Genomic DNA, 26,601 nt, shown 5'->3' on the forward strand with positions numbered 1-26,601 from the left:
ACACTATAATTTTCATGAAAGAGAAAAAGTAAATACCAAAGACTAAAAAAATTCAGAGGTGAATATAGGAAGAAAAACACTTTTTTTTTTTTTTTTAAGCTCCTGGTTGTTGAAACAGTCTGGTGGATTTATTTGTTTTCCCAAGTCCTTAGAGTAGCTAATACTGAAATTTATACTTGGCAATTTTATTACAGATCTTTTCCAACAGAACTGGTATGAATATAATTCAATTCACTTGTTAGTGTGGATGACCATATCACAAAAATTAGTCTTGAAGAGTTTTGTTATTTTGCACTGCTCTTCACATTGCAAATACAGCAGACTCCAACAGCTATCCAAAGAAAGGTTCATAGAGTAGTTTAACTCACCAAAAACAACAGCTTGCCTCTAAAACCAAACAAAACAATGTTCTACATGCAGTCATATATTGGTTATTTTTATATTTTTGGTCATGAGAATGTTAGCAAACAAACCTTATTTTCCTTCGGCAAGTTTGATATACAGTTGTAGTTACACAGAAATCTCTGTCCTTAAATCCCCTCCCCCAAAAGAGGGAAGATGACTGTGTTCACTTTCTGCTGCCAAAATTCATTATTACAAGCAAATCCGTAAACAGCAGTAAGCAAACAGTTCATAATAAACATATATTTAATTTATTCTAAGGTCTCATTGGTGGTACTGTACTACACAATGTTTTTAAGCAATGCACAAGCAAACTGCAAAATATAGAGATTCCCATCAGTAAGAATTTCATGAGGAAAAAGCAGGGCAGGGTAGGAATATATGAAACTAGAGGTATTCTTGCAGCTGAAAGAAATTCTTTGGGAAAGCCCATGGGCTAAATCATACAGAGGAACGCAAATGAAAATAATGATCAGAGCAAGCAATGCTGCCTACAAGTAACATTATATCTAGCACTATAATGTACAACTACTATAATGAAAGTATCAGTCAATTTTATAACTTATTTCAGAAAACAGAGATTAAGTTTCCTCACATTATCTTCTAATCTCTACCATTCTGTGATCTGCACCACAATGGCAAATTTTACTTATTTTTAAATATATAATCTATATTTTAAACACTAAATCAGAAGTAATTCAGTCATTTATAAATACTGACATTAGTAAAAATTTCTCTTTTGCCCCATTAACAAAATTCACTACACAACCATTTTCTTAAGTAGCTCACTTTGTATAGGTGTTTCTTTGTCATCAGCCACTTATGTTTCAATCATTTCTGCAAAAAATACTCCTTAGCAGCTACCCTCCAGCTCATGAACATGCAGTCTCCTGGCACCAAGCAGCTACAGCCTAGGCAGTTGAGGCAACAGGCACAGAACTGCAAGCAGAAATGTGCAGCAGCCTCCTGGTTTTCAATGCTCCTATCACCCAGGCAATATGGCAAGGAAAACAAGCTAGCAGGTGGGATGTGAGCCAGGATGAGAGGGTGGAAGGAAGCACAGAATGAAACCAGGAAGCTGCAGGTGGAAGTTTAAAAGCACAACTTTTTTTTTTTCCTACTTTCTTTGCTGAAATGTATAACCTTGCTATCTTCCTCCGTAGCTTTTATGTTATGAAGTCAAATACTTTACCAGGTTTCTGTTCTTGGTCTATATTAATCTGTGCATTGTCTAACCTAAAGGCCAAGACAACCATTTAAATAAACATGCCTTCATCTGCCAACATGAACAAGCGAAAAACTCCACACAAGTAGAAATCCACATCTGCAGTGTTCTAGTACAGATCAGGTCCAAGTCCATACTCAATTTCTCAATGCAGAGTAACACATTAAGCCATTCTGTTTTCAAGAGGAGAACTACATACCTCTATAAGCGCTTCCCTTTAGTTGTAAATATCTTTTATGTGAGAGCTGTGCTATTAACAGATGTGCAATGGCTTCTCACTGAAATGGTACTTCTGCGTGAAAATCCTTTTTAGACCCTGGCATCATTAACCCATTGGAAATGCACATGAACCCTAGATACCCGTTTGACTAACATGACTGACATTCATGATGTTGAAGCAGAAGGTTGTTAACCCCTGTTATAACTAGATTTAGCCTGTAATAGAAAGCAATTTTTCCTTTTGAGCACAGGACTAGATTTAAAGTGGTGCATACCAACATGGATAACCACAAGCACATCATGTAAAATTGGTTTTGGCATAGCTCAGCTCATTTCTCTGAACGTTGTAGAGCCACTCTTCACTACCCTTCACTCACCATAACTTTGTTTTGGGTCCAACAGTCATCCTAACAATGGGTCTCAGATCAATCTTTTATATCATCTTCATGCATGTGGGAGGAAAATGCAATTATACAAATGACTAACAGCACTATTTCATCGTCCCATACCCTCACCCCCTAACATGAAAATCCAAAACCATTCCTTGCAATGTTTTTCTTGGTCAGGATTAGCTATCTTTCTCTTCATTTATCCTTCCCTCTGCATTCATTTTTAATAATGGCCTAGACAAAAGCATATTAGCCTGAATATGAAAATCTAGTAACTTCTTGCTGTTAGACAAATTATATTCCAACGCTTTTTCTAAATACTCAAATTTTGTTTCCAACATCTTTATGCTAGCAGCAGTAGCTCTTGCTTTCTGAGCCATATCATCATCCCAGGCCCCAGGCCATCTTTAAGCACCTGGGATTTGCTGCTAAGGACTCACCAGGTACTGCTGCAGCTCACCCAGAGCTCCTAGGAAGCAGCTCTCTTTCGTGAACCCTTAGCACTCACATTTTCAAAGTCCTGGTTCATTTACAAGTTTTTACTTCTGTTTCTGCAGCTTGTAGAGCCATGACGACCTACTAAGTGACCAAATTCACAGTCTGTGTTCTGGGGATTCAATGGAGTAAAGTCAGGGGAGAAACCTGTAGTTACTTTATCACTTCGGTCCCAGTTCTGCACAGACACATACAGTCCAAACAGCAGTTGTACCAGCTTCGGTGAGGTTGGCATTTTGACACAGCTTATTAGCACCAAAATGTGCCCAATCAGGGCCTCTGCCACATCACCAGTGAAGTTCTTCTTGACAGAACAATTAAAATGTTTGTAGTCAGCTTATGCTATAACTAGTTGTGTGAACATGATAGCCACTGCATGCTTTGCATGGTGATTACGTTACAATTAGGACAGCAGCTACACATCTGTCAAGAATCTGACATTTTTCACATAGACCCTCTGCAGAAAGATCACCAGAAAAAATCCTTTGGGAGATGCCTGCTCATTTTAATCACAAAATCAAACAAGATCTGAGTAACTGCACCATGGAGTCACTGCACTCACCTCACGCCCATCACGGAGAGAAGTGAACAGTCCTTTGCCTGCCTGAAGCAACGCCACGCTGCTGCAAGAGCAGCCTCCGCAGCCTTGTCCCGGCAGCCCTGTGGGCACTGCAGGCAGCTGATCATTCCAGCACACCTTCCCTGAATGAAACATTACTACATTTAAAAAGCTAATTGAACTGACCCATCTTTTTGTCAGCTCTTCAGTCTGGCTTCAAAAAATCCCATAACAGGATTTACTCTTCTGCAGCAGTTTGCAGAGGAGCCCTGTAAATTCAGCCCAGAGGGCTTTTGCTATGAGAAAGTAAGCTGCTATGTCATTTCTCTGCAGTACATTTCAAATACTGCAAAAGCACGAAAGTATCCAGGTTCAGCACTGATTTGCATGAGGTCATATGAACATTATTATTATTGCTATAAAAAGCACTTTGTTTCAGCAAATTCAAATTGCATTGCAGGAACACACTAGAAGAGGAAGAGCACAGGAACCCTCTCAGCGGCTTCCTCACCCACTGAACAAAAAAGACAGCAACCAAGCAGTTAGACAAAGTGAGCAGGAGGCCTATACTTGGCAGCTCATCTCTACATGCAGCCCCTTTTCAGCGCAGCAAATAAAGTGCCTCTGGTAGCGCATTTCAATCCACAACCTTCATTCAGCTTCGTTCACACAGGGATTTCCCGGATTTAGCACGTGGCTGAAATTTTCCATTTTCTATTTCAACCACCCTTGACAATTTTCCAAAGATGAAACACATAACTATTAAAAAAAAAAATAATCCACCACCACCATATGCACGCACACACACCCAAACAAAGCCAACAACCTTTCCTTTGTCACTCTTCAGTGCTTCAAGGCTCTAGACCAGGAACCTGAGATTTGGAAGAATAGCATGCTTGGAACAGCAAAAAGCATATTGGTAAGTGTGCACAAATGTTAAACCTTTGAAAAATGTCATGTAAATAAAGCCTGAAACCTGACAGAAAAGGTAAAGAGAGGAAGGGGGTAAAGAAAAGGTATTGTATGCAATTCCGGTCGCCTCCTCTCAAAATACAGGGCTAATCAAAATTCACAGAGGGAAAACAAGATTGCTTAAAAGATTGGGAATACCATTTGTAAGTGACTAAGACTTTGAAATCTTTAAAAGCAAGTAACAGACATATGAGATAGGTCTGCAAAATGATGAGAACCCCGAAGCTAGTAATAGCCAGACTCAAAACAAACAAAAGTTTGTTGTAGTTTTTTTTTTTTTTTCTCCCTAAAGAAGAGTGGTACAGCTGTGGATCTCCTTGCCATATTGTGATGAAAGTATATATGGATTAAAGAGAAAAGGAACAAGATTATGGAAGAGTTACCTACTGGCAATTCCTATCAATGCAGACACCATATCACCTCAGGATGTCTCTGAAAAACAAAGAGGATGACTTGAGGATGCAACCCGTATGTGTTTGTCTTGTTCTCATGCTCTATTCTAGAGATCTGTTTTTTGAACTCTGTTGGAGGCAAGATCTTTGGCTACAATGTTTTGTTATTAAAAATAATAATAAAAACACTCTTTTCAAATATTTCTATGCTGCTACCTTAAGTGATTGTATACTGTAAAGAACAGGCAATGGGTGTGTTGCTGAAGTTCTACAGATTGAGAGGTGGCCTGAAGTAGATAGGTCCCAGAGGACTTTGAATGGAGTCCTAGCCTGTATTACCTTCTACCTTTATTTTTCCCCAAAGGCTGGTCTGTCCAGACTTTACTCCTTGAATGCATACCCTAGTCTCAGGGACAATAAGGAGGAAAAGAGAAAAGTGACCTGAAGTTTGTCAGCATCCAGAGGGGCCCCATTATACCAAAGGGTAGAGTCACACTGCCTTGTCTTCAAGCGTTACATAAAGGAAGCAATTTGCCTAGCAAGACAAGGAAAAAAAAAAGGCTTCAGCAGGCTCTCCCAGACCGTGATTCAGAGCACCAAAGTTCAACACCTACTCAAAAGTCTTTTGAAGGTGTTTCCATCTCTCCTAGGCAGTCTAAGAGACAAGCTGGTAAACACAGAAATCCAAGTAAATTTGAAAAAAATCAGCAGATGAATACCCCTTCTTGTGAAGATTGGAAATAAAGACTGAGCTTAAAAATAATAAAAAAATAAAATAAAAAAAAAAAAAACACCACTATCAAATAAATTGCTAGTGATTGCTCTTAGACGGCCCAGGAATTAAAGTATTTCATCATATCATCACATCTAATAAACAGAAAACGCAATAGAGTTACTCAGTGGGCAGTTTGACTTTTCATTTCTCTTTGATGCCTATAATCCTGTCTGATGTTAACGGCAGAGGGTTGGGCTGTGACAACACAATAAATAATCTTGTAGCGCATATTTTTGCCCACAATGTCATGAAAGTCCACAAAAAAGAACTAAAGATGAGACTTTCACATGGAGGTTTTTACAGCATTACTGGCATCATTATGCTTCCAGTCTGTCGAAATCAGATGGCATTTTTCAGAATAATGAAGCAACCTTTCTTCAGCAAAATGCTGGCAGTAGCTAGAACTACCTTGGGGCTCTGGAAAGCTTAGAGGGTTTAATTTACACAGGGGTTAGTGGGCTGAATTCTGCACTGCTATTGCCGAAATCCAAGCCCCATGCAGAATTCTTCAATTTTTAACATCATGCATCAGCCTTTGCCTTCAGTCCTTCTCAACAAATATGAATTGCATGAATTCCTGGATTAGCTGTTTTCACAGCCGTATGAACTACTTCAGCTAACAGTTACCTAACTTTCACAAGCATAACAGTACTGGCATCACAGTGCAGGCAAATACCTTGCACAATTCCACTCAATTCCTCTGCTAGAAGTCCTTGGATTAAAGTATGCTTGTAAATGTATGTTTTCTAATCACTCTTTTCTCGTCATTTTTTCCATTATATCTTGGTAAGGCTCAGTTAAAAAAGTTTCCAGCTGAAACATCCTAAAAGATAAATACTCTACTATGACCACAGACAGTTCAAAGCACAGTATAAGTATAGCAGAATTTACCTGTTTGGGAGCACAGAAGTAAGAATACCTTGAACTTGCTAGTTAGATAAATGACGCTATATGCCTATTTGTCCCCTGCTGTTTTAACTCCATGAGTACTCTGTGCTTCTGAATTGTGGTACAAAGGCATCTTAACTGCTATAATGCTGAAGTACTTTGCCTATCCAATGCTCTAAAGCACAGAAATAGATTACTTGCAGCAGTTACGGAAATATCTGGCAATGAGAGTTTTTAAGAATATGTTGGAGAAACTGCTTCTGAGAGTTGCTTAAGTAGAGCTGACGTTACCTTCAGACAAGGGGATTATCCTCCATGGTTTTTCCCAGGCATATTTTGTAGAATTGCACAGCATAGCAACATTTAAACTACATTATACATTTATAAAACTGCAGTTGTTTAGATACTTTGGGATTTTGTGTGACTATAGTAACTTCTGAAGCCCCTTCCAGCCTGAATTATCCTACGATTCTCTGTGTAGCTATATAGATGGCTATATATCAAACTGCTCCCATCTGTACATCGCTGCGATTTTAAAGGGCAATGCAAATTTGGAGAGGAGACTGGTAACAGGCATGCCTACATATAAACACGGCTCTTCTCCTGAACTTTCATACCCTTGATCTCAGTGTATATAGCCCAGGTCTGTTTCTCTCTCTAGTGCTGTCTGCTTGTACTCCCCGTTTCTCTCAACTGTTCTCTTTTCCTCCGGAAAACAACAACAGAATTTCAGTGGCTTCCCTGATGAGTTCAGAATTTGTGCACAAACATGTTATCATTCTGAAACATCTCCACATCTAACCAAACCATATTTACAGATGAACAGTCAGAACGATGACAAAAAAAATACTTGTCTGAGTTTTAATTTGCAGTAAGAGTAACAACTTGGCTGCTATAACAATAAAGCTTTTAATAAATAAGTAGCTTTTTGAGGCAGTAAATATTTTTCCCTATTTATGATGGATTATGTGGACATGATATATTGAGTTGGCTCTGAGATCTCAACACAGAAAATAAGAAAACCCAAAGAAATGATCAGTTTAGAAAAAATGCCACTTTCTCGAGTTCAGCCCTCAGCATAACTAGCTTTATAATCTGCCTAGTATAAATGAGCTTTTGATAAATGCTGTAATTTACGTGTACTTATGGCATGTTATAAACCCACACAGTTTTTATTTTTTTCTCTAGAATGTGCTTCTTAGCAAGTGTTTTCTGACAAGAAAAACAGGCTTCATGACTCCATAAAAAATAGAACATTTACAGATTGTTTCTGGTGATAGACAGGATTTAGCCACGCCCAAAGCACCATTTAAACTGTAATGATAGCCCATTTTTTTCCTAAAACTTAAAGGACTTCACAGCTGATATCCCAAGACAAAGAGTTGTTGTGGGTCTGTGTGTGTTTTTTTTGTTGTTGTTGTTTTTTTTTTCTTTTTTTTTGCGGGGGGGGGGGGGGTGCTGAGAACAGAATTGTAGTGTGAAAACCATGCAAAACACCATACTGCATACAAAACAGAACTCAGCCAAGTTTAAGAAGTGTTTCATGTGAACCTGTCTGTGTTTGCAACAGGGCAGGAAGCAGCGCGGGAGCTTCCTCTGAACCATGCGGCAGCAGCAGCCTTTGTATTCCAGCCACAAGTCAACCACATCTGAACACACCTTAGTACAGACTTGGGATTATTTCCTGCTGTTCTCCTTTAAATTAACCAGAAATTAAGAATGAAGTCACATCTTGCCTCTATATTTGTAAGAACTTAGAAGCCAAATTTCCAGTATGGCACACAGAGCAGAGCTCTCTCCTGCCCCCCGTGCCAGGAACGATGCGTATGTACATCGAGTCCACTTGGTTACTCGGGGAAAGCAGGCTCTAGGCACCTGTGCAATTGTGTAAAATTACATGTATCTAAGTTATTCAAATGAATGAAAAAAATTTAATGCAAAAGCTCTACTATTGCCATTTTTCTGTATAATGTGGTTTTAAAGAAATATGCCTAAACAGTTACTTTCTACAAGATTGAATAAGAACCAATTGATAAAGAATAACTATTTTCAATGCAGGTGTCTTGACAATAAATAATAAATTAAATGCCTTTAATGTGAGTGTCTTGACAAGTTTTAAATGGTTTTATTAAGGCTGAATAGCACAGCTTGTCAGAGTTCATAAAAAGAAATTATTTCTGTTTAAACTCATGGCCATATTTGAAAGGAAAAATAACTGAATTTTTAGGTGAAAGCAGCAAAAAGAATTGTTAAGAACCAGTTGAATTAGAAGCACAAACCATGAAACAGCCATTTCCACTGCTTCAGTAACTGACTTAGAGGTTTACATCCATTCCTGGATAGTTCCACCCAGCAAGCTATTCTAACCCTTCAGAACACCTTTACTGCCACCAGATAACCATCTTGACTAGGCTTGCAGAACATTCCCAGCTGCTAGTCAATCCAACCCAACAGGGCCCAATTATGACCGTATCACTTGAGTCTTTATCAGTTGTATAGCATGTTGCAAGAATAAAAATTAGGGTAGTGCCTAGAGAAACTAAAATTAAGAATAGATGTTCATTTTGTGCTATGAGGAGCATCATTTAAAAACTGTATTATAATAGGACGATTCCTGACGAAACTCCAATTAAGGCAGGTTTAGTGCCCGGTGAGAGGGTTGCCCTGCTCTGTGGACACGCAGGTTGCCTGGATTGCACCCAGAAGTACACTGAGCTGCTAACGGGGCAGATGTTAGAGCTGTACAAGTGCAATCTTGCATGCATTTGGCTGGAAAATTTAAGTTTAAAATTAGCTCTCAATTTTAGGAATCTGAAAGCAGGTGGCATACTGATTTGAACAGAGACTCATGAAACTGCCATTGACTTCAGTGAGGGGAGAAGGCCTTCAGTCAGAGATCAGACACCAGTATAGGTCCAGCCTTCCAGCCTGCATTCAGATCAGTGCTCATTCTGCATTTATCGGACTGCTGCCCAGGCTTCTTGCCTTTCTCTCCCTTACCAGTAATAAATAGTGAATTGAGAACTGCATCCCTGGAAAGGTGCAGTGAAGTAGCCCCCTTATTTCTGAGGTATAAAAGTTTTGGCAAGCCAAAAGCGAAACAGAAGCTCTGTGCTATTTTATATGCAGCTCTCTAGCAGGAGCTGTGAACAGCACTAAAAATTCAGAGAAAGAAGCAAGCATTGTAGAGGTGCTCTGTCCTGACAGCCACCCCCAGCAAGAGATGCATTTGGAAAGACAATACAGAAGCCTCTGAGACCTGCAGGTTGAGGTGTTAGTGCAAAATTTCAGACAATCCCATCACAATTTAAAGCTCATTAAAGTTACATATGATATTACTGTCAGGAACTATACACGACTGACTATTATTTGCCAAAAAATACCAAGCAGGTGGCATGGGCACTGAGCACCAGAAGTCCAGAAGTAGTGTTAGCATGCATATGCACACACACCCAAACCCAGAACATAGATGCCATGCCATATGGATGGGTTTAAAGTGCAATCAGAAATCAATGCAAAAGGAGTCTCATTGCTATTTATTCTTTTTTTTTATTTATTTAGGGGGGGAGGGGGAGGGGGGCAGGGGGGACACATCTCAAGAGCGCTTAGGGAGAAAGATGCAGACTGATGGTATCATTATGTCGGTAACATCTGCGTACTCCCCAAAAGCCTCTTTCCTAGGGCAAATCCAGAGTGCAAAAGGCTTTACTGGCATGAAAGTGTGGCAGAATGCATAGGGAACAAATTCAAAAGTTGCAGAGAATTAACATTTCTCATGCATGCACTGTACTCTTGTGCAGATACAGAGCAAGCATATGTACAAACAGCAGTTGTGTGGTGCAATAAATGCACTTAAGAGGGAGAAGATGTGTGCTTTATGAATAAGAAAAAAAAATCATTTCAGTCCCCTGCAAGAATATCAGCCTGCTCTGCCTTTGAAGCCACTTACACAGAACAAAGCTTTTGTAGATTGCAGACCAATTGGTAAGCCCAGCTCCAAAGGTTACAATGCAACCCCACTCTGCAAGAGTGGAACTGGCCCAGTATTTTTCATGCTTTAGATAATAAGGAGTGCAAATATGACAGAATCACAACGAGAAGAAAATCCATTGAGAAAGTGAAAGATGAGACACTTTAGGATTACTGAATTATCAATTACCAGCTGACAGCTGAAGGCAACTTTTTGGAAACTTCAATAAGCAGCAACACTGCAACACTGAGTTTAAACTAATTTTTAAAGAATAAGAAAACTTTTGCTGATTTTAATAGAGTTAAAATTAGATGTGCATGACAGATATTTTTGTAAATTTACTCTATTAACATTTGCAGTTTTGATTTCTATCAATTCTGAAAAAGTGTTCTCTTCCTATTCTGATAGGAAACAAGTAACTTGCCACTACTTATCTACTCGAAAATAAATACTGTTCAGCTTTGGAAAACTGAAAGCTTAGTGGCAGGTGCCATGAAATGTAGTCCTCAGATGAAATCTCTCTGTCTAATAAAACATTTTGTTTTGTCAGGCCCTTTGCCATATCAAGTGCTTTCACCATTTGAATATCAACATGCAAGGATAAGCTTCTTAATAATAATCTTCGTATTATCTGCACTTTCTCAAACAGAGCCAGTCTCCATTTTTCCAGACTGAAAACTTCTTACCTTAACACACATCTTTGTTGTCACTGAATTTCTGTGGCCTGATTAAAGATTAACAACACGACTACTCTGGTGATGAGTCTCTAGAGACCGTCAGATCTGCCAACAGAGATGAAAACCCACCATGCTTTTCACATTTGTGTCAGAGAGGATAACAGTTTTATTAGCATTACTGTAGCCTTAAAACACTAGAAAATAAATTGAATTCCTGAATATGCGTGTAAATTAAAGTCAACAAAACAAATAGCTTAAAAACACAAGCTGAGCCTCTGAAATTCATTTTCTATTGGAGGTCTTTGATATTAAAAATATGTTAATCTACAAGGAATTATTCTTTTTTTGTAGTAAAGATGAAAACTTACTCTGGACAGCACCCAGAAAGCATTAGCTCTTGAAAAACAGTTTCATACAAAGCATATTTTCTCATTGCAGAACAGCAGTCCTTTTGCCAGCTCTATAATATTTTCTTCACGGTTAGGGCCAGAGACACTATTTCTTGGCCACAGCACTTTAGAAATGCATTGGTCCAACAGTGAGCACAATCCAATCAGAAATATTAATACAGATTTAAAGCCGCTTCTAGATGCGATAATTACTTTGCACAGACACCAATACACAGCTAATAGGACTCAGCGAATAATTGGTAACAATACAATCAGCAATTAGAAAGACGCTGCCCATAAGCCAAAGGATATATTCTGCTATTTTTAACATTGTCACTCCACTTCAAAAACAAAAACAAAGCTAAATATAAGCTTTAATATCCTGCAATTGCCATTCCTCAAGCAGGAGGGCCTGCATTAGTATGTGCTCACAGCACACAGTTTTCTCCTGGTAGCCTGCTGGAACTGAGAGCCAGCTGGATGAGGCGTGCCCTGATTTGAACTCAAATTTCTTGGTGCAGGCAGGGTAAATGTGAGACTTCCACTAGGAACCTGACAGCCTGTGCACGTGCCGTGCATGTTGTCCAGGCACAGACACTAAATCCAACATTTTCACACATTAAACATGCTCTGCATGTGGAGATCAACTGTGCAGCACATTTTTGATAAACTGTTCCCACACACTGTGCAGTTTCTCAGCATGTGCACCGCAGGAATACGTGGGATTTCCAGGAGACAGCAGCCCAGGGGAAGCTCAGCACAGCAGTTCCCGTCAGACTGCCAGGCATGCAGTAATACTAGACAAATAGTGAATCCACCTAGGCAAACAGCAGCCCGAGGAGAGTCCAAGGAAAGATCAATGTGCATTCAGTTGGAAAGAACTGACAATTCTCTGAAGTAACTACCTATTAGACTAGTTTTGTGTTCACCTCATTTATGCAATTTTTATCCTTCTCCGACAAAGGACTCGGGAGCAGCTGCTTGCTTGGTTACATACCTAGCGGATGAAGCTCCTCAAAAGACTGCGTGTTCCTTAAACATATTACAGCCTACTACTTAGGCATGGTAATCCAAAAATGAAAGCTCTGGATCTAATTTCCAGAGCATCAAGAGCTTCGTAGCCATATAAGCAGCTTGTCAGGGGGATGCCCTAATCACCCCCAGACAGCCTGAGGTAGCACAAACCAGCTTTCCTGAAATTACATCATTATATGGAAAAGATTTTGAGATTCAGTGGGGTAAACAAATACCAGGACGGGAGCAGAATTCACTGGGAAGGTGGATTATATTCCATGCTTCCAAGCTAATTATGCATTTTGTTTGAAGAACATCTTCCTTGATATGTTGTCTTTTTGAGCCTACAGTCACAAGCCCAAGGCCAAGTAATGAAGCAATATTTTCTAATTTTGAAGATAAAAATAGTTGAGTGCTACAAAAAATTACATACAAAACACCCCAAAGCCAAAACAACCTGTAAATGTTTTAGAGCTTAGCAGAATAGTTTTCTCTCAAAAGTCATCTACTTTCTACATTTTACTACACCACAAAAAAGGCAAGATGTAGTATAGAGCAGAAAATGCTACCTTTATCCATGTTTCTTCATTTTCACATCAGAATATCATAATCTTGCGTTTTAAAGGTCTGAATTATAATTGCATAATTTAATAGTTTAGTTGCACAGATCCTTTTCCCAGAATGCAAATTGAAGGCACTACTCAGCTGGACCATTTTTTAATACAACACCTACACGTTAAGGGTCTGATCCTTCCCACATACTAGTGTGGTGTACATTAACTCACTTCATGTCAGATCCATAACTCAGTATTCATAGCAGCATGAGAGGAAAATCACACAGGAAAGGTTATTCAAATGAATTCGTGATTCCTTCTCGTTATGTTTATATCAACTTTTAAAAATCATTTTACCATCTATTACACATTTTCCAAAGAAAATAGGACTGGAAAGAAACTAAAGCCATCCACTATGGAGTGGATATGAGCGTAACATCAACGTAACACCTATCCTATTCCTTACTGATGGCTTCCCCCCACTTCAAAGAACATCCTGTAACACTAAAGTCACAGATCCTACAATAATTTACTCCATTGATTGACCATGCTTAGGCTCTTAGGTTGAGAACCCCCAGATACAGTTATCTGCCAGGACAGCAGATCTTGACAATGCCTCAATGTAACATCCGTAAACTCAAGGGAAAGCTAAAGAAAACAGAAGGAAAACAAAATAAAAAAAAAAAAAAGGGGGGGGGGGAAAAAAAAAAAAAAAAAATTAAAAAAAAAAAGGCCTTTCAAAATTTTATATAGAAGTTCCTGAAATAAAACTTTTAATTTTTGTTAAAAATAAATAATTAAATAAAAGGAAAAGTATTCCACTCATTCCTCTCCCAGTCATTAATAGTTAATCTAATTCAAGTGAAGTTGCACTGAGCTTCCGCATGAATCACTCTCTGAAACATACCATTCCCTAGGTGGGTCTTCAATTATATTTTTAATGAGATACTTCTGGTACCAGCTATTTCCATATTTAGCGATTAGAAGTCAGATGCATATCAAAAGCACACGTGCATCGCTTCATTTTTATTATTGCTTTGTATGTCAAAAATGTAAGTAACCAAAACACTGAAATATAAGCTTACTGATAGAATTCAAAAATAACATCCAAAAGCAGAGATTTGTGAAGTGAAACGCCCACCTGCACATATAGTTATGAGATCCTAACTCAAATTTTTCCTCATAAAACAGAAAATTATTTCAGGATCTCAGGCCCCAAACACTCCCCTCTCTCCCCTAAACCTAAATAAACTCTGTGTTCCTTCAGAGCTATAAATGTACTCCTCTTTGCCTTCTTAAAACCTTCCCCAAGTGTCCTTGATTATTAAATTTATGCACCTGTCTTACATTGCCCTACAAACAAGTAGAAATGCATGATGTTACATGATATTAAACATTCCGAGATGTTTAGGCTCTTGCAAGTTCAGGCAACTTTTTCAGCCCTGATGCAGTCCATGTCTACAAGCTTCCTGAGAAGACACGGAGGACTGCTGGTGCAGGACTGCACTCCTTAAATTTCCTTAGAAATCAGAGTAGGACTGAAGGACGTTAAAGATGCTGTGCAGAGAGGCTTTTATACCAGTGGCGGAGCTGTACCTGTTACAGTGGAAATGCACATTTCAGTTTAACAACTGGTATTTATCACTGAAAATGCCATTAGCTACTATGGTGATGCAAATTGATTTCATAGTCATTCAAACAAATCTTTAACTCCATAGGATTTTGTACATGTCTGTAGGCATCTATTTACAATCTCCCCTCCTGCAGCTATTTAAACAACTGTACATGGTAATTTAACAGCAGAAAGTACCAAACCCAGGAAAGGTCAGTGTTTCTATGTTTATTTAAGTCCTTCTGGCTTGCAATTAAGGTTGTTAGCTTTTTGTTGTTCTTGAGAGTTCAGCCAGAGATGTCCAAAATGAGACTGAAGGACAGTGCACAATCAATGATTTATTTATTTATTTTTTTAGTTGTAATAGCTTCTCTTTCCATACACCTGCATTTTATTGTCAGCATGTGTCATTTACCCAACCAGATTGCATAAGCAGTTTTTTACATTGCATCTCACAAGTATATAATGCACCCAGGAAATAACCACTCAGCAGTTGGTGTAGGCTTACATGAAAAATCTACCCCCAAAAAAAGTAAACCATTTCCCTCACGTTTTAATTGCATAGTCTTACAACCTATGCAATTTTAATGCCTCAATGCCCATCTTTGAAAGCACAGAACACAATAGTTACTGAGAAACCTTTCAAACCAGACTTCCTGCAGCATCATTTACATTAGTTTTTGAATTTCATTTTTCAGGTTTTTTTTTTTGTTGTTGTTGTTTTTCCCCCTTTCTTGCCTGTCTGCATAAGGAAAAGTGGATACTACTTCTTCCTACTTCTTTATATTTGCCATGAGGTCTTTTTAGTTTGTCTTTTGACTTGACCTTCCCGTCTGGGGAAATACAAATTAATTCCTATTTAAAAACTAACTGCTTCTAGCATCAAAAATTTCACCCAAGAGAATGGCCAAAAATATGAAGCCAGAGGAAAGCAGTATTTTGGAGGATTGTAGGTAGACTGAGATAGTCTAGAGATGAAGAATTCCAATGATTTTCATAAAGACTCAGAATTCCAGACCCATTTTCAATAATTACTCAGAAGAATTTAAAAATCCTATATGAATTCTACAAATTAAGCTGGGTCAAGTAGTCACAGTCTTTTGAGTAAGTAGCAACACTTTAACTCTGGAGTCATAGGAAGGAACAACAGTGAGCACACAGCAGTTGTGCAGTATATTCTCACAGCTCATACAACTAGGTTTGGAGGCGGAGAGAACAAGGTGAAGCCAAAAATGATTTTTGAATACCCAGGACAGCACATATGGAGCCAAAGAGTATATTTGTGAATGTCTGTCCTGCCTACTCTATATATGCATTACCAACTTTCTATGCTTAAATACTCCCCTGGATGCTACAGATGATGGCTCATTGCCTACCAGCTGATCACTGTTGTCAGCTTCTAGTCCGATTCTGAGTGCATTATGTTTGACCTAAGAGGAACTAAGTAGCCCAGTCTGAGTTGATTGCAAACATCAGCTGCTTTACCTGCAGAATAAAACAGCTCAGATCAGCTGAAATACTCAGTACAGGAGCTCTCTAGTTTACTGAAATGAACCTGACAAACAAACCATTTTCAGCAACGTATCTTCAAAAATCAGGGAACAACTTTATTCTGTAAGATAAATTAAGAATAGTTAGATTTAATTTTATCTTCCCTTCTTTTCTGGGAATGCGTGTAGGCTGAAAATACCATGTAGATCTGGAAACATGAGAGACTGAACGAGTAGGTTTAATATTTATATTTGTAGATTGACTCAAATATTTTGAGGTTATTTTAGCCAAAAATTCTCTTTGTAGTTACAGATACATATATAGATGAAAAATCAATACAGGTACTGCTCTCTTTCTATGGTAATGATCTGCACTTATTAAATGGGGAGGCGTGTCATCCAGTCTGGAGCTAAGTGGCCAACCATACTGATTACTCTCTTTTCACAATGTCAACCAGCTACTTTTGTTAGACCATCTTCCTCTAATGTTTCTGGCCATTGCCAGTGAGAAGCTTACGAGCTAGATCTAATACAAATTAAAGTCATTCATGGTACTTACTTGTTGCAACATATTATGACACCTCTTCAACACTGGCTTGTTAACAGAGTCCTTTAACCATGGCCCAAATATCTGCCTTGACAAAGGTATAAAGGACTTTGATCTAACAAGATAGTAGAGTTAAATGACCAAAATTGTAAAATAAATAAATAAATAAAATAGTTATTCTACAAAAAGGTCTTCATCCAAAACATTACCATATAAAAGCTAACTATCCAACCTTCAATGCTAACACTTTAACTTATAGGAATAACTACACATCCACCAAAATAGTAATCTGTGTACACACCACCTGCACAGCAAACAAGGACAAAGAGGGGTATAGAGGTGCACCAAAAATATCATTTGATTAACATAGAGCCAAAAGGCCACAATTAGGATCTTGTTGTCACTGGATGAATTTTATTTTTTTCTTTGTTATGCACGAAAGAAGGTCCCTCTGTTGGGGATCAGACAGTGTCAAATTTATTCTGGAATGGTTATTTCTTTGTCCAGAAAATGCTAAGATGTTGCAAGCTTTTTTGATCCTGATATTCTATACATGTACCACATGCTAAGTTTCCCACACCCCTACTTTTAATGAGGACAGTTCAGTAAAAAGCAGCTCATAGGACAAGCAAAGAGAAGTGGAAACAGAAATCTAATTTCCCCAGTCCCCTACAAAACTGATGTATTCCTGAAAATATCATTGAGTTACAGCATCAGTTTAGACTGGATAGGTTTCCTGGGAAAAACCAAGTCATGCATAAGCACAGTTTTCAAGGACAGCGTTTTACTGAGAGTGAAAAAAAACTTCAAACCCACCTCAGTGCCTTAGTGTAAGGTTGGCTCCCTCTGCCTTTTCAGGAGTGATTGACATATTTTCTCATGTGACAGTCAGCTCTGTTTGGTACCATTGTTTCAGTTTCTGTTAGTGCAAACTGACAACTCTGCAGCAGTTAATTCTGCCTGTCTTCCCAACAGAAAGGATGATTAATTATTTTTAAATAGCTGCTTGGAATTTTTATAAAAGTCTAAACCAGCAAAAATGGAAGGCAAACAGCTGGCACAGTCTGTATCCTGCAAAGACAGTTCCATTCTCTGGCCACTACTTTCTGTTACCGTGTGGGAACGCTGTCCTGGGCTGACACAAGAAGACAGACAGAGCTAACTGAACTGCCACAGGACTCTCTTCCTGTTGCCAACTCCTACCTAAAAGCCGAGGAGAAGATACACTTCCACTGACAGCTCTGAAATACGTCAATGTGTGACAGTGATCAGTTCTGTTCTGTCAAGGCAGGTTGCAGGCAAGAGAAGAGGTTTTTTAGGCAATGTACCCGCACTGCCAAGCAATAAGAACAACTGCACAGATCCAGACAGGGCCAGTTCCTCAGAAACAAAGGCTATGGGCTTTCACAGCAAGTACCTGAAATGAGGGCGTTTCTGGTGGGTTGTGAGGAAATTCAGGAGATAACTACTGGTTCCAAGAGGGGCTATAAAGTGGGCAGAAGAAGCAATAGCAGAGCCCATGTCCTCTGTACAAGGCAGGTTTTGTGGGTTTTGCAGGATGATCAAGCCAGATAACAAAGAGCAACCAGGGGAAAAAATAAAAATAAATAAAGAGAGAAAGAGAAGGGATAATCTTTCTTACCAAACTAAGAACCAGTATGTGTGTTAACTCAGTGCTATCTGCAGGAGTAAAAGACAGATGAGCAGCAGTGTTAATGATGAAAAACAATGGTTCAGAGCCATATCACATCAGGGAACAAAGACAAAACTTATGGGAAAGCATGAGCAACAAATATCCATGCTTCTAATCAGGGACAAACTTCTCCTTCTGTCACAGAGCTCTTCCCCTGACAATGCACAAGGGCAAGCAATCAGAAAGTAGAGACTGGAAAAGCTTTTAAGAACTTCTGGAGTGCAAACATCACTGACAGAAAATTGGTATTTCCTTTCTCGAAACTGTCCCTTGCTGCAGATCTGTCTGTCCTTTTCCTTCGCAGCAGGAGCACAGCATCCAGCAGTACTGAAGAAGCTGTTCAGACGCAGGAATGTGAAAGCTGTAGCCTAGAAAGTTAAAGGACTTACAGCAGAACTGTTGGGAATGAAAAAGCAAAGAGAGTAAAAGTAGAAGAACAAGAGAGAGAACAGCAAAGATTCAAAGGAACTGCATGCTACTGGGGAAAAGGAGAGTAACTGAAGAGCTAAAGATGGAAGATGGTGTGAGACAGTCAGATAGAACATCTGTAGGTAAGTAATGTCTGAGCTTCTTCTCCAGAACTCATGAAGAACTCAGATAAGTAAAATACAAGATCAGGGGGATGAGCTAACGTTAAAGGCCTTACCCTTGGCAGTGACAAGAAGGTTCAAATAATTACTGTACATAAAACCAAGAAACGAGGCTACCAGAACAAAGAGAGGCTGCAATGCTCAGGATGTGTCCAAGACCTCAGAGAGGTTAGACAATAAAAAACTGAGCATATTGATGGCTGAAATAGATGACCATATTCCACGACTGGTAACATCTGCTATGTCTATGTGTGTCAACAGAGCAGGCACAGCCCCATGATCAGTTATACTCTTTAATTGTTAGTGTTTTTCAAATAGAGGGGGAAAAAAAGCTGGAACAGAAAAAAACAAAAAACAAAAAAAAAAAAAAAACACCACCACTACCACCTGTCTGTATGATGTCAAACAGTCAAACTGCTTTGCAAACAAAGGGAGTTTAGACACAAGCCATGCTCTGCTCTGTGCCCACGGTCCAGAGAACAGGCCTTTCTCTAAAGCCTAGCTTTAATTACCAGTCTAAATACAGCCTAAAGAGACACGTAGAGTCACATCTGGTCTGGGCTCAATCTGAAGTAATAGTAGACATCTGTGACAGAAGAAATGCTTAAACACAGATAGATAAAGGATAAGATAATGACAGTGAAGAAGGAGCAGACAAGCTACCAAGTGAAGAAGTGTGGGAGATTAGAAAGCATGTGGCAACAGGATTGAATTTATCTGAACGGGAGTGCCGTGACAAAGAAAATAGGACACTTAAATCCAAAACTGGAGATTTGATGCAAAGTCATGTACAAATTGTTTGGAGAGGACTGGTGAAATTAAACTAACTGATCGAGTGAAAGCTGATAGAAAATGTTAGGCACTGCATGGGTTGGGCAACAATGTCTATTAGAGAAGAGCTGAAGGGAGACAGAGCCAACACGGTCGAGGGACACAAAAGACTTGAGAATCTGAATGACCCCAAAAGATGAGGTGTGCATCATGAGAACTGAGGAGGAGGAAAGGCATTTAAGCCTGTTTCCAGGAAGGAGGGATGCAAGAGCAATTGGAGAGTGAGAAAAGTGCACAGTGCTAAGGGGGCCGCATCAGAGGAGCCAACATTCAACTCTGAAGCAGTGCGAGTACATTGGTATACTCACAGGTAACGTTTCATTCAGTTTCAGGAGTGAGCAGGGCTTGCATTTCCACTCCCTCGGGGTCAGTCAGAGCCTGGAAAGATCCCTTAGGTCTCTGTGCTGTCAGGTGGGCTGGCATTAGGCCAGCGTGTTTCAAGTGCTCCCCTAAGAGGCTGTGTTTTCTCTTACATTACTCAGCTTCTCCACATTCCATTTGAAACCCAACACTTTCAGTTGCTTTGATTCCCATTTACCCATAGCCACCACAATGGAGCTATCAGTCCTGCCATCCCCCATTTGTCACTTCACAAGTTGACAGATCTACTGATACAACAGGAAGGATAATCCATATCCTGAGTGCAAAGTCTTAAGAGGTGTTTTAAAATTCACTTGAAACTTTTTCGTCTGATTTAAGCAAAGTCACCAAGAGCAAACCCTTCAGGTAGCCTTTCTTACAGTTCCAGAGTAGTCAGATGATACCATGGCTCCAAAGTTGGTTTACGAAATGTCTGCACTGTGAATTGGAACAGAGAACAAAACCTGATATCATATATAAAATTATTCCCTCGGCATGTCTCAGACCCTTCCAGACCTTGCTAAGCTTCGTGACTTCATAATAGCAAGGTGTAGACATGACACAGGAACAAAGCATTTAAAGGACAGAAACACCGAGTCTCTGTTGCACAAAGAAAAGATTGCTGTCAAAGCACGGCTTTAGCTGCCCTGGCCACCTGTCCTCCCTCTAAGTCTTTGAATTCGTTCAGCAAATCTCTGAACACAGCGATGACTAAAGAGCACAGCTCACTGTACTTCAGTTGCATTTCCAGCAGTATTTGTGGATATTCACAAGTCCTTGCCACAGCCTTACTGCCAAACTCCTCTGCTGAGCACTGTTTCCCACATAACTAACAGAAGCAAAGTTCCTGTGTCACCTCACTGCACAGAGCGGAGCAGGGGCTGCGACCTAGAGCATAAATGTACTGAAAACGAATTTGGTAAAAAGTGGATCGCAACAGTGGCTGACGCTGATGCCAGTAACCTCCAGCCCTGCTAACTTCACACCTGAGCCAAAGGTCTCCTCCCGAACACAGTGCTCACCAGCACGCTGTCTGCACCACGCCTCGCCCGGGACAAGGGTGCCTTTAATCTCACCTCTTTGTAAATTTATGGTGAGAAACCAGTTCTAATAGTTCGTACAGTGCAGGTTCAGCCCGGGCACAAGATGTTTAGTACTGTCTCAGGGGGTAGGGAGGGTAAGACAGCTGCACGTACCATGCAGCTAAATAAAATAGCCTCAAAGCGGTCAAAACGAGTCTGAGGTGTTTCACCAAAGCACTCTCCCTTTTCTAAATTCTCCAGGCTCGCATCGGAGGCACCCGGACTGACAGACACACGGCCAGACAGCCCCCGGGGCGCTTAAGCCGCCCGGGTGCTGGGGCCGGGTCCCGCTCTCCACAGCGCGCCCAGGGCACAGGGCGAGCCCTGCGGACCCCCGGCCCGGCCCCGCGGGCACCGCTTCACCGCCGCGGCCGTCACCGCCACCATTCGGCGCCCGGCAGGTGGGGAAAGCCCCGGGGCCGGCCCCGACCTGCGCCGTGAGGGCGGGCAGGGAGGCGGGCCGGGGAGGAGTGAGGCGGGGCGGGCAGGGCTGCCAGGCGCCGCGGCAGCACCAGCGGCAGCGCCGGGGCCGCGCTCCCGCTGCCCCGCCGGAGCGGACCGGAGGTGCCGCCGCCGCCGCCGGGGTCCCGTCACGGCCATGGCCGGCCGCCCCCCGCCCAGGTAGGGTCCGCACCGCGCCTCTCCCCGGGGGAGGAACGGCCCCGCCGGGCGCCCCCTTACCCCACCCGGGGGCTGGCAGCGCGTCCCCCCGCAGTCCCGGGTCCCCCCGCCGTCCCGCGGGGCTCGGAGGGAGAGCGGCACCCGGCCTGGGGCTGCTGGGGGGTCCTGCTGCCTGCCCCGCTGCCGCACCGACAGCGGGAAGCCGAGGGCGTTTGCGAGGGGAGCGGCGATGTAGTCCTTTGGTTTTCCTCTAACTGCTGTTTTTTCCCCCTGCTCTAGCGTCCTAAGAGAGTCGGTGAGTTAACTGGCGCTTAATACAATACCGTTAGGACGAGGCGCTGTGCGTGCGGACAGCAGCCAGCGGGCCGGGGCCGGACAGCCGGCACCGTGCGGCTGTCACCGCGCTGCCACGCGCGGGGTCCTCGCGCTTACCAGGAGCTTTTAGAGCAAAACTTCCCGCAGGAAGGAAACTGAAGCACAGCTAGGAGCAGCCTGCTGGCCGTGCGAGATGCAGTTAAGCGTAATCTGCAGCGATCACAAGTAAATCACGGTTTGATGACAGCAAGCAGGCAGAGGTATTATAGAAATTGTTCCCGTTAAGTGTATTACAGGCTGTCGGAGATACAAAGCATATGCTGCAGGTGATTACAGCTGGCTTTGTTTTGGTCACGCAGCGTCCCATAGAGAAAGCTGAAATATTAGAGATGAGTTTGAGGCTGTGTTCTCTCAAAAGGAAGGCAGCGAAACGCTACAGAGCTACCTGAACGTTCAGCAGGGGTGGGAGGGGGGCACGCATTTACACGAGCGATAATCACTTGCATGAAAAATTGCTTTTAAAGTTTTTTCTTTTAAACAAATAAAACACCCTCTAGAAGAGAATTGACTGAAAAGGTTTTCAAATCATTAATTATTTTCTGACAAAATCTTAATAATGCTTTTGCTCTTTGATCTGAATTGCCTGACCTAGGAGGAATAGCCCTCTCCCTTGGCATTTAACAGTGAAGTTAGGAGGATTTAGCTTTAAAAAAAAAAAATCACCATTAGTGTTTCTTGTATAAAGCTTCCATACACACACACACCAAGGTGATTTTATAAACTAGTGTTTCATGGGAAGCTGCAGTCTGGGGGTAGAAGGGACTCAGAATTTAAGGACAAAGACCTCCAGCTTGTTTGATCTGACATCCTGTATTTCACTCACTGGAAGGAAAAAATGGGTAAAACACAATCTTGACCATTCCACAGAGATAGACTCAAAGCCACCAAGCTGGCATGCTGTTTTCCTTGCTTAGGGTCTTGCTTTCACTGTTAAATGCTTGCCTCCTCATAGGGATACAGCTATCTTCCAATGCCACACAATTGTTGCTAAGCTTTTCATCATCATAGCGAACATCTCTTGAGAAACCAGTCCCGCTCTAGAGCTCTGCTAGCTGGTCAGCTCTTCACCCTAGCTATATTACCTGGAAATACTGTCTATTTCTGTAGCAAGGCCAAGCTTAGCTCACTCCTATGAGCAGCGTACCTTTTTCTTCATCCTGAAGGATGATTTTCTTTCTGCAGCCTAAGCAAGTCAGCCTTCCTTGCTCCTAGAACTGTAGTCCTCTTTTTCATCCCTTTTATCTCCTGCAGCCAGCATGTTGACAGCTGCTTGTTATTTTTTAATCAAGGTAACCCTCTCTTTGCTGAGCTATGTAAACTTCCTATTTTCTGTCTGCAAATAAGGGTCAGAGGATTCCAGAAAAGCTGATAACTAGAACAGCGATAATTCAACCTAGTCCTGTCTTCACCAGCAAACTTTTGGGAAAAAAGCACATTGGGACAAGTAACTACTCTTCATACACCTTCAGCTCATCGTACCCACCCACCAACCCCTAGAATATTTGGGGAATTTTAACTGGAAGCTATACAGCAGCTGCCCAGAAGCACAAACAATTAACGTTAGTGCTTGGGAGTTAGCTTTACAGGCCTTGCCAAAGAAGGAACTCTTATTGCCAAAATGTTAAAAAACAAATGGGTTTTTGCATCTTCCCTGCAGAATTGCTTTTGACATGGGCTCATTTCTGTCGCTGATCTTAGTTATGTACGCCCAGCTTCCTAAACCAGGGCCCAAGCTCTGCCTTCCTTGCTGACTCTGCCATCACATGCTGTGATCGCTACGTAAATTTGGGATGCATGTTAATTCCTGCTCAGTACCTTCCCTTGCTTTGGCTTCCATAGCTGAACACAAAAATGTCTGTACCTGGATGCCTTCAGCCACCATGGAGCACAGCAGAGCAGGGCCTTTGGGCATCCACTGATAAATTAATTCTCCAGCAGTAGCTCTGGGAGTGGATGCTTACCCTGGGGATCACATGAGCAGTTGCAGAGAACTGCACAGAACTGGTAGCTGTCACTTTTTCTTCAAGCAGCTAAAAGACATTTTTGGTAGACGTCGCAGTTAGGAACCTGCAACTGTGGGCTATAATGATTTGTAATTTATGGTGAATGAACAAACCTGCATTAAGTCCTTAAACCTACCCGCTTGCACTTTGCTTTTTCAGGAGAAAGGCAGGAAGAAAAACATGCATTATTTACATAGGAGCCAGGAACTGCTCTGCTTCTGTGCCCTGTATAAGCCACTGACTACCTGGAATGCTGTTGCACAGTTACCCCTTTTGGTAAAATTGCAGCTTCTCAGCTCAAGCTTATGAAACAAAACCTATAGACATACACAATTTTTTGGCCAAGCCTGTATATCTGAAAGTCATCTTAGTTGACATAGAAATACGAGTCTTCAGACACTCGTCTTTTGGACTGGTGTGTTCTCAACTCACTTTTTGTGTGAAAACTGGAAAGAAAAGGAGGAATAATGTGTTCTTCAACTGAGAATTAGAAGCACCACTGAGGCTTAGAAGCAACATTAGACTGAATTCAAAAGAATTAAAATGCATTCCCATGAAACACAGGTGAGAAGTACTGGCTTTTATATTTTAAACAGTGAAAAGAGAACCCCAAGGATGTCTGCTATCTTTTATAAACTCACTCTTTGTGTACTACAAAAAGTTTTGTATCACCTACATAAAATAAAATACCTTTGCTACATCCCAGTAATACTTGGTATTGCAGAGGACTTAAGTTCACAGAGCATAGATAAAAGCTAAGAAAAGCCTTTCTGATTTTATAGGTCCCTGTTGGAAACCAAGCACTTTTCATATTTGATCAATATGCTAGGCCTGATCAAAGATGCAGAGAGGTAAGTTAAGATATTCAAAGCTAAGAACAGATCCAAAAGCTGTGTTTTTATCAGACGTTTCTTACAGACAGTAGGCATGTGGCCCTCGCTCATTTCAGTCGGTAACTTAGACAGTAGCACTAATGTCCCAGACTTCAGCTGGCAGCTGCTCCTGTAGTCCCGCAAAGCAGCCCAGATTTTGTATAGGAGAGAGAACAGATCTAGTGGCTTTGTGCTAAAATGGGAAAAGATGCTTTTAGGAATGAGTGAAATGAAACTATGATCCTGTAAGGAGACAAAATTGCAGGCAATGACCCAAATTATGAAGCACTGCAATCAAGGAACTAAGCTAGATCTAACAGTTTCTTTAAAGGAATCGTAAAAGAATTGAAAGCAACAACAACAACAAAAACAGAGCAACAGGAAGCAGTACTCTGAATTAATTTGGAACCATTGTCAGTGATGACTGCACTGGTTGCAGATCCATTCTCTGTATTTGTCCACCTTTGCAAATAAAAGAGAAACAAATATATTACAAATGTTACTGAAATGAAAGAAGACAAATGAAGAAATCTCCTGTACAAGTGTGTATTGCCAGAACTTTAATTATCAAGATAACTGCATGCGTTAGAGCAGTAGATGGTGTCACAAGTTTAATACTCTATGGATATGCTTTTCATTTGCAAATTAGCATGTGAATTAACCAAATGTTTTGATTGGAGTGGCCAGAAAATGTATCTAATGTGATCATTTGTGAGATTCACCGCCTTCTTCAAATGTCAGCTTGTATTGTCAGTGGTGGCAATTCTTGAAATGACATGCTCTGTTCTGTTTTCATGGGGAAATGCTTTGAACAGTTCATTAATCTGGCTAACATATGTTGTCAAACAGGCCATAATTCTCAGAGGGATATTTTTCTTCAGTGAGGTCAAGGGAGAAAAATTCCTCTAAAAGCAGAAGCAACTTAGTATCAGTGGTTGTAAGTCTGTGGATGAGAAATCTGCTGCCTGGAGCAGTGGGGTTGTGGGTGACAGGAGGAGGGAGACTTGCAGAAGTAGTAAAGATCTGAATAGCATAAATTCCGTGTTTTGTTTCGCTAACCCAATATGCACTCTAGTGACAAAACCCTAGTGCTTAGTTTCCAGACTTGCATCTACACTTACTGCTTTGTTTTACCAATTTTACCTATTTTGAATTCTTTAATCCAGGCTAGCCTAGCCTCCCACATGAACTTCATACTTGCATCCATTACTCTCCTCTTTCAGTTCCCGCTCTGCTGCTGTGCATCACCTCTCCCCTTCTGACTGCACTGCCTGTAATGGCATCAGTCATAGCATTCGCAGCGCTGCCTATGCTTACCAGTCTTTCTTCTGTATCATCCAGTCCTTTCCTCCTTCAGAACATCTCTCCCCCAGGATAGGCTCGAGAAGCCTTAAGATGTATCCGTGGTAATTTGATTGGTGTCATACTTTGTTCCTGTGCTGTGCACTTTGTATATGTTTTAGGCTATGAGCTCTTTCCAATAATGATTGCAAGCACATTTATTAGGTTAGCAGGGTTTTGCCATTTCCTTCCTCAGCCTTAGGTTAATTACTTTATTCTTTCTGGTCAGATGTAATTTGTTAAGCTATAGTCTGAGTAGGAGTG

The 26,601-nt window shown here is 41.0% G+C and overlaps 1 protein-coding gene across 11 annotated transcripts in view; it reads left to right on the forward strand.

The window, feature by feature from the left end:
• The window catches only part of SPHKAP (SPHK1 interactor, AKAP domain containing), a 97,404-nt gene that overhangs the window by 4,429 nt on the left and 66,374 nt on the right, over positions 1 to 26,601 (forward strand). For 3 of the 11 annotated variants that reach the window (XM_035335256.1, XM_035335257.1, XM_035335259.1), the window contains exons 1-2: positions 21,592 to 21,746; positions 24,907 to 24,975. The exons of 1 other annotated variant lie outside the window; for it this stretch is intronic. In XM_035335256.1, the coding sequence (XP_035191147.1) occupies positions 21,724 to 21,746; positions 24,907 to 24,975 (92 nt within the window). In that variant the 5' untranslated portion in view covers positions 21,592 to 21,723. Of the gene's footprint in view, positions 1 to 21,591; positions 21,747 to 21,956; positions 22,042 to 24,906; positions 24,976 to 26,601 lie in introns of those variants that run through there. 7 more of the 11 variants (XM_035335250.1, XM_035335251.1, XM_035335253.1 and 4 more) reach the window with 4 other exon arrangements.

The sequence above is a fragment of the Oxyura jamaicensis genome, chromosome 9, assembly GCF_011077185.1.
Source record: "Oxyura jamaicensis isolate SHBP4307 breed ruddy duck chromosome 9, BPBGC_Ojam_1.0, whole genome shotgun sequence".
NCBI classification, from domain to species: Eukaryota; Metazoa; Chordata; class Aves; order Anseriformes; family Anatidae; genus Oxyura; species Oxyura jamaicensis.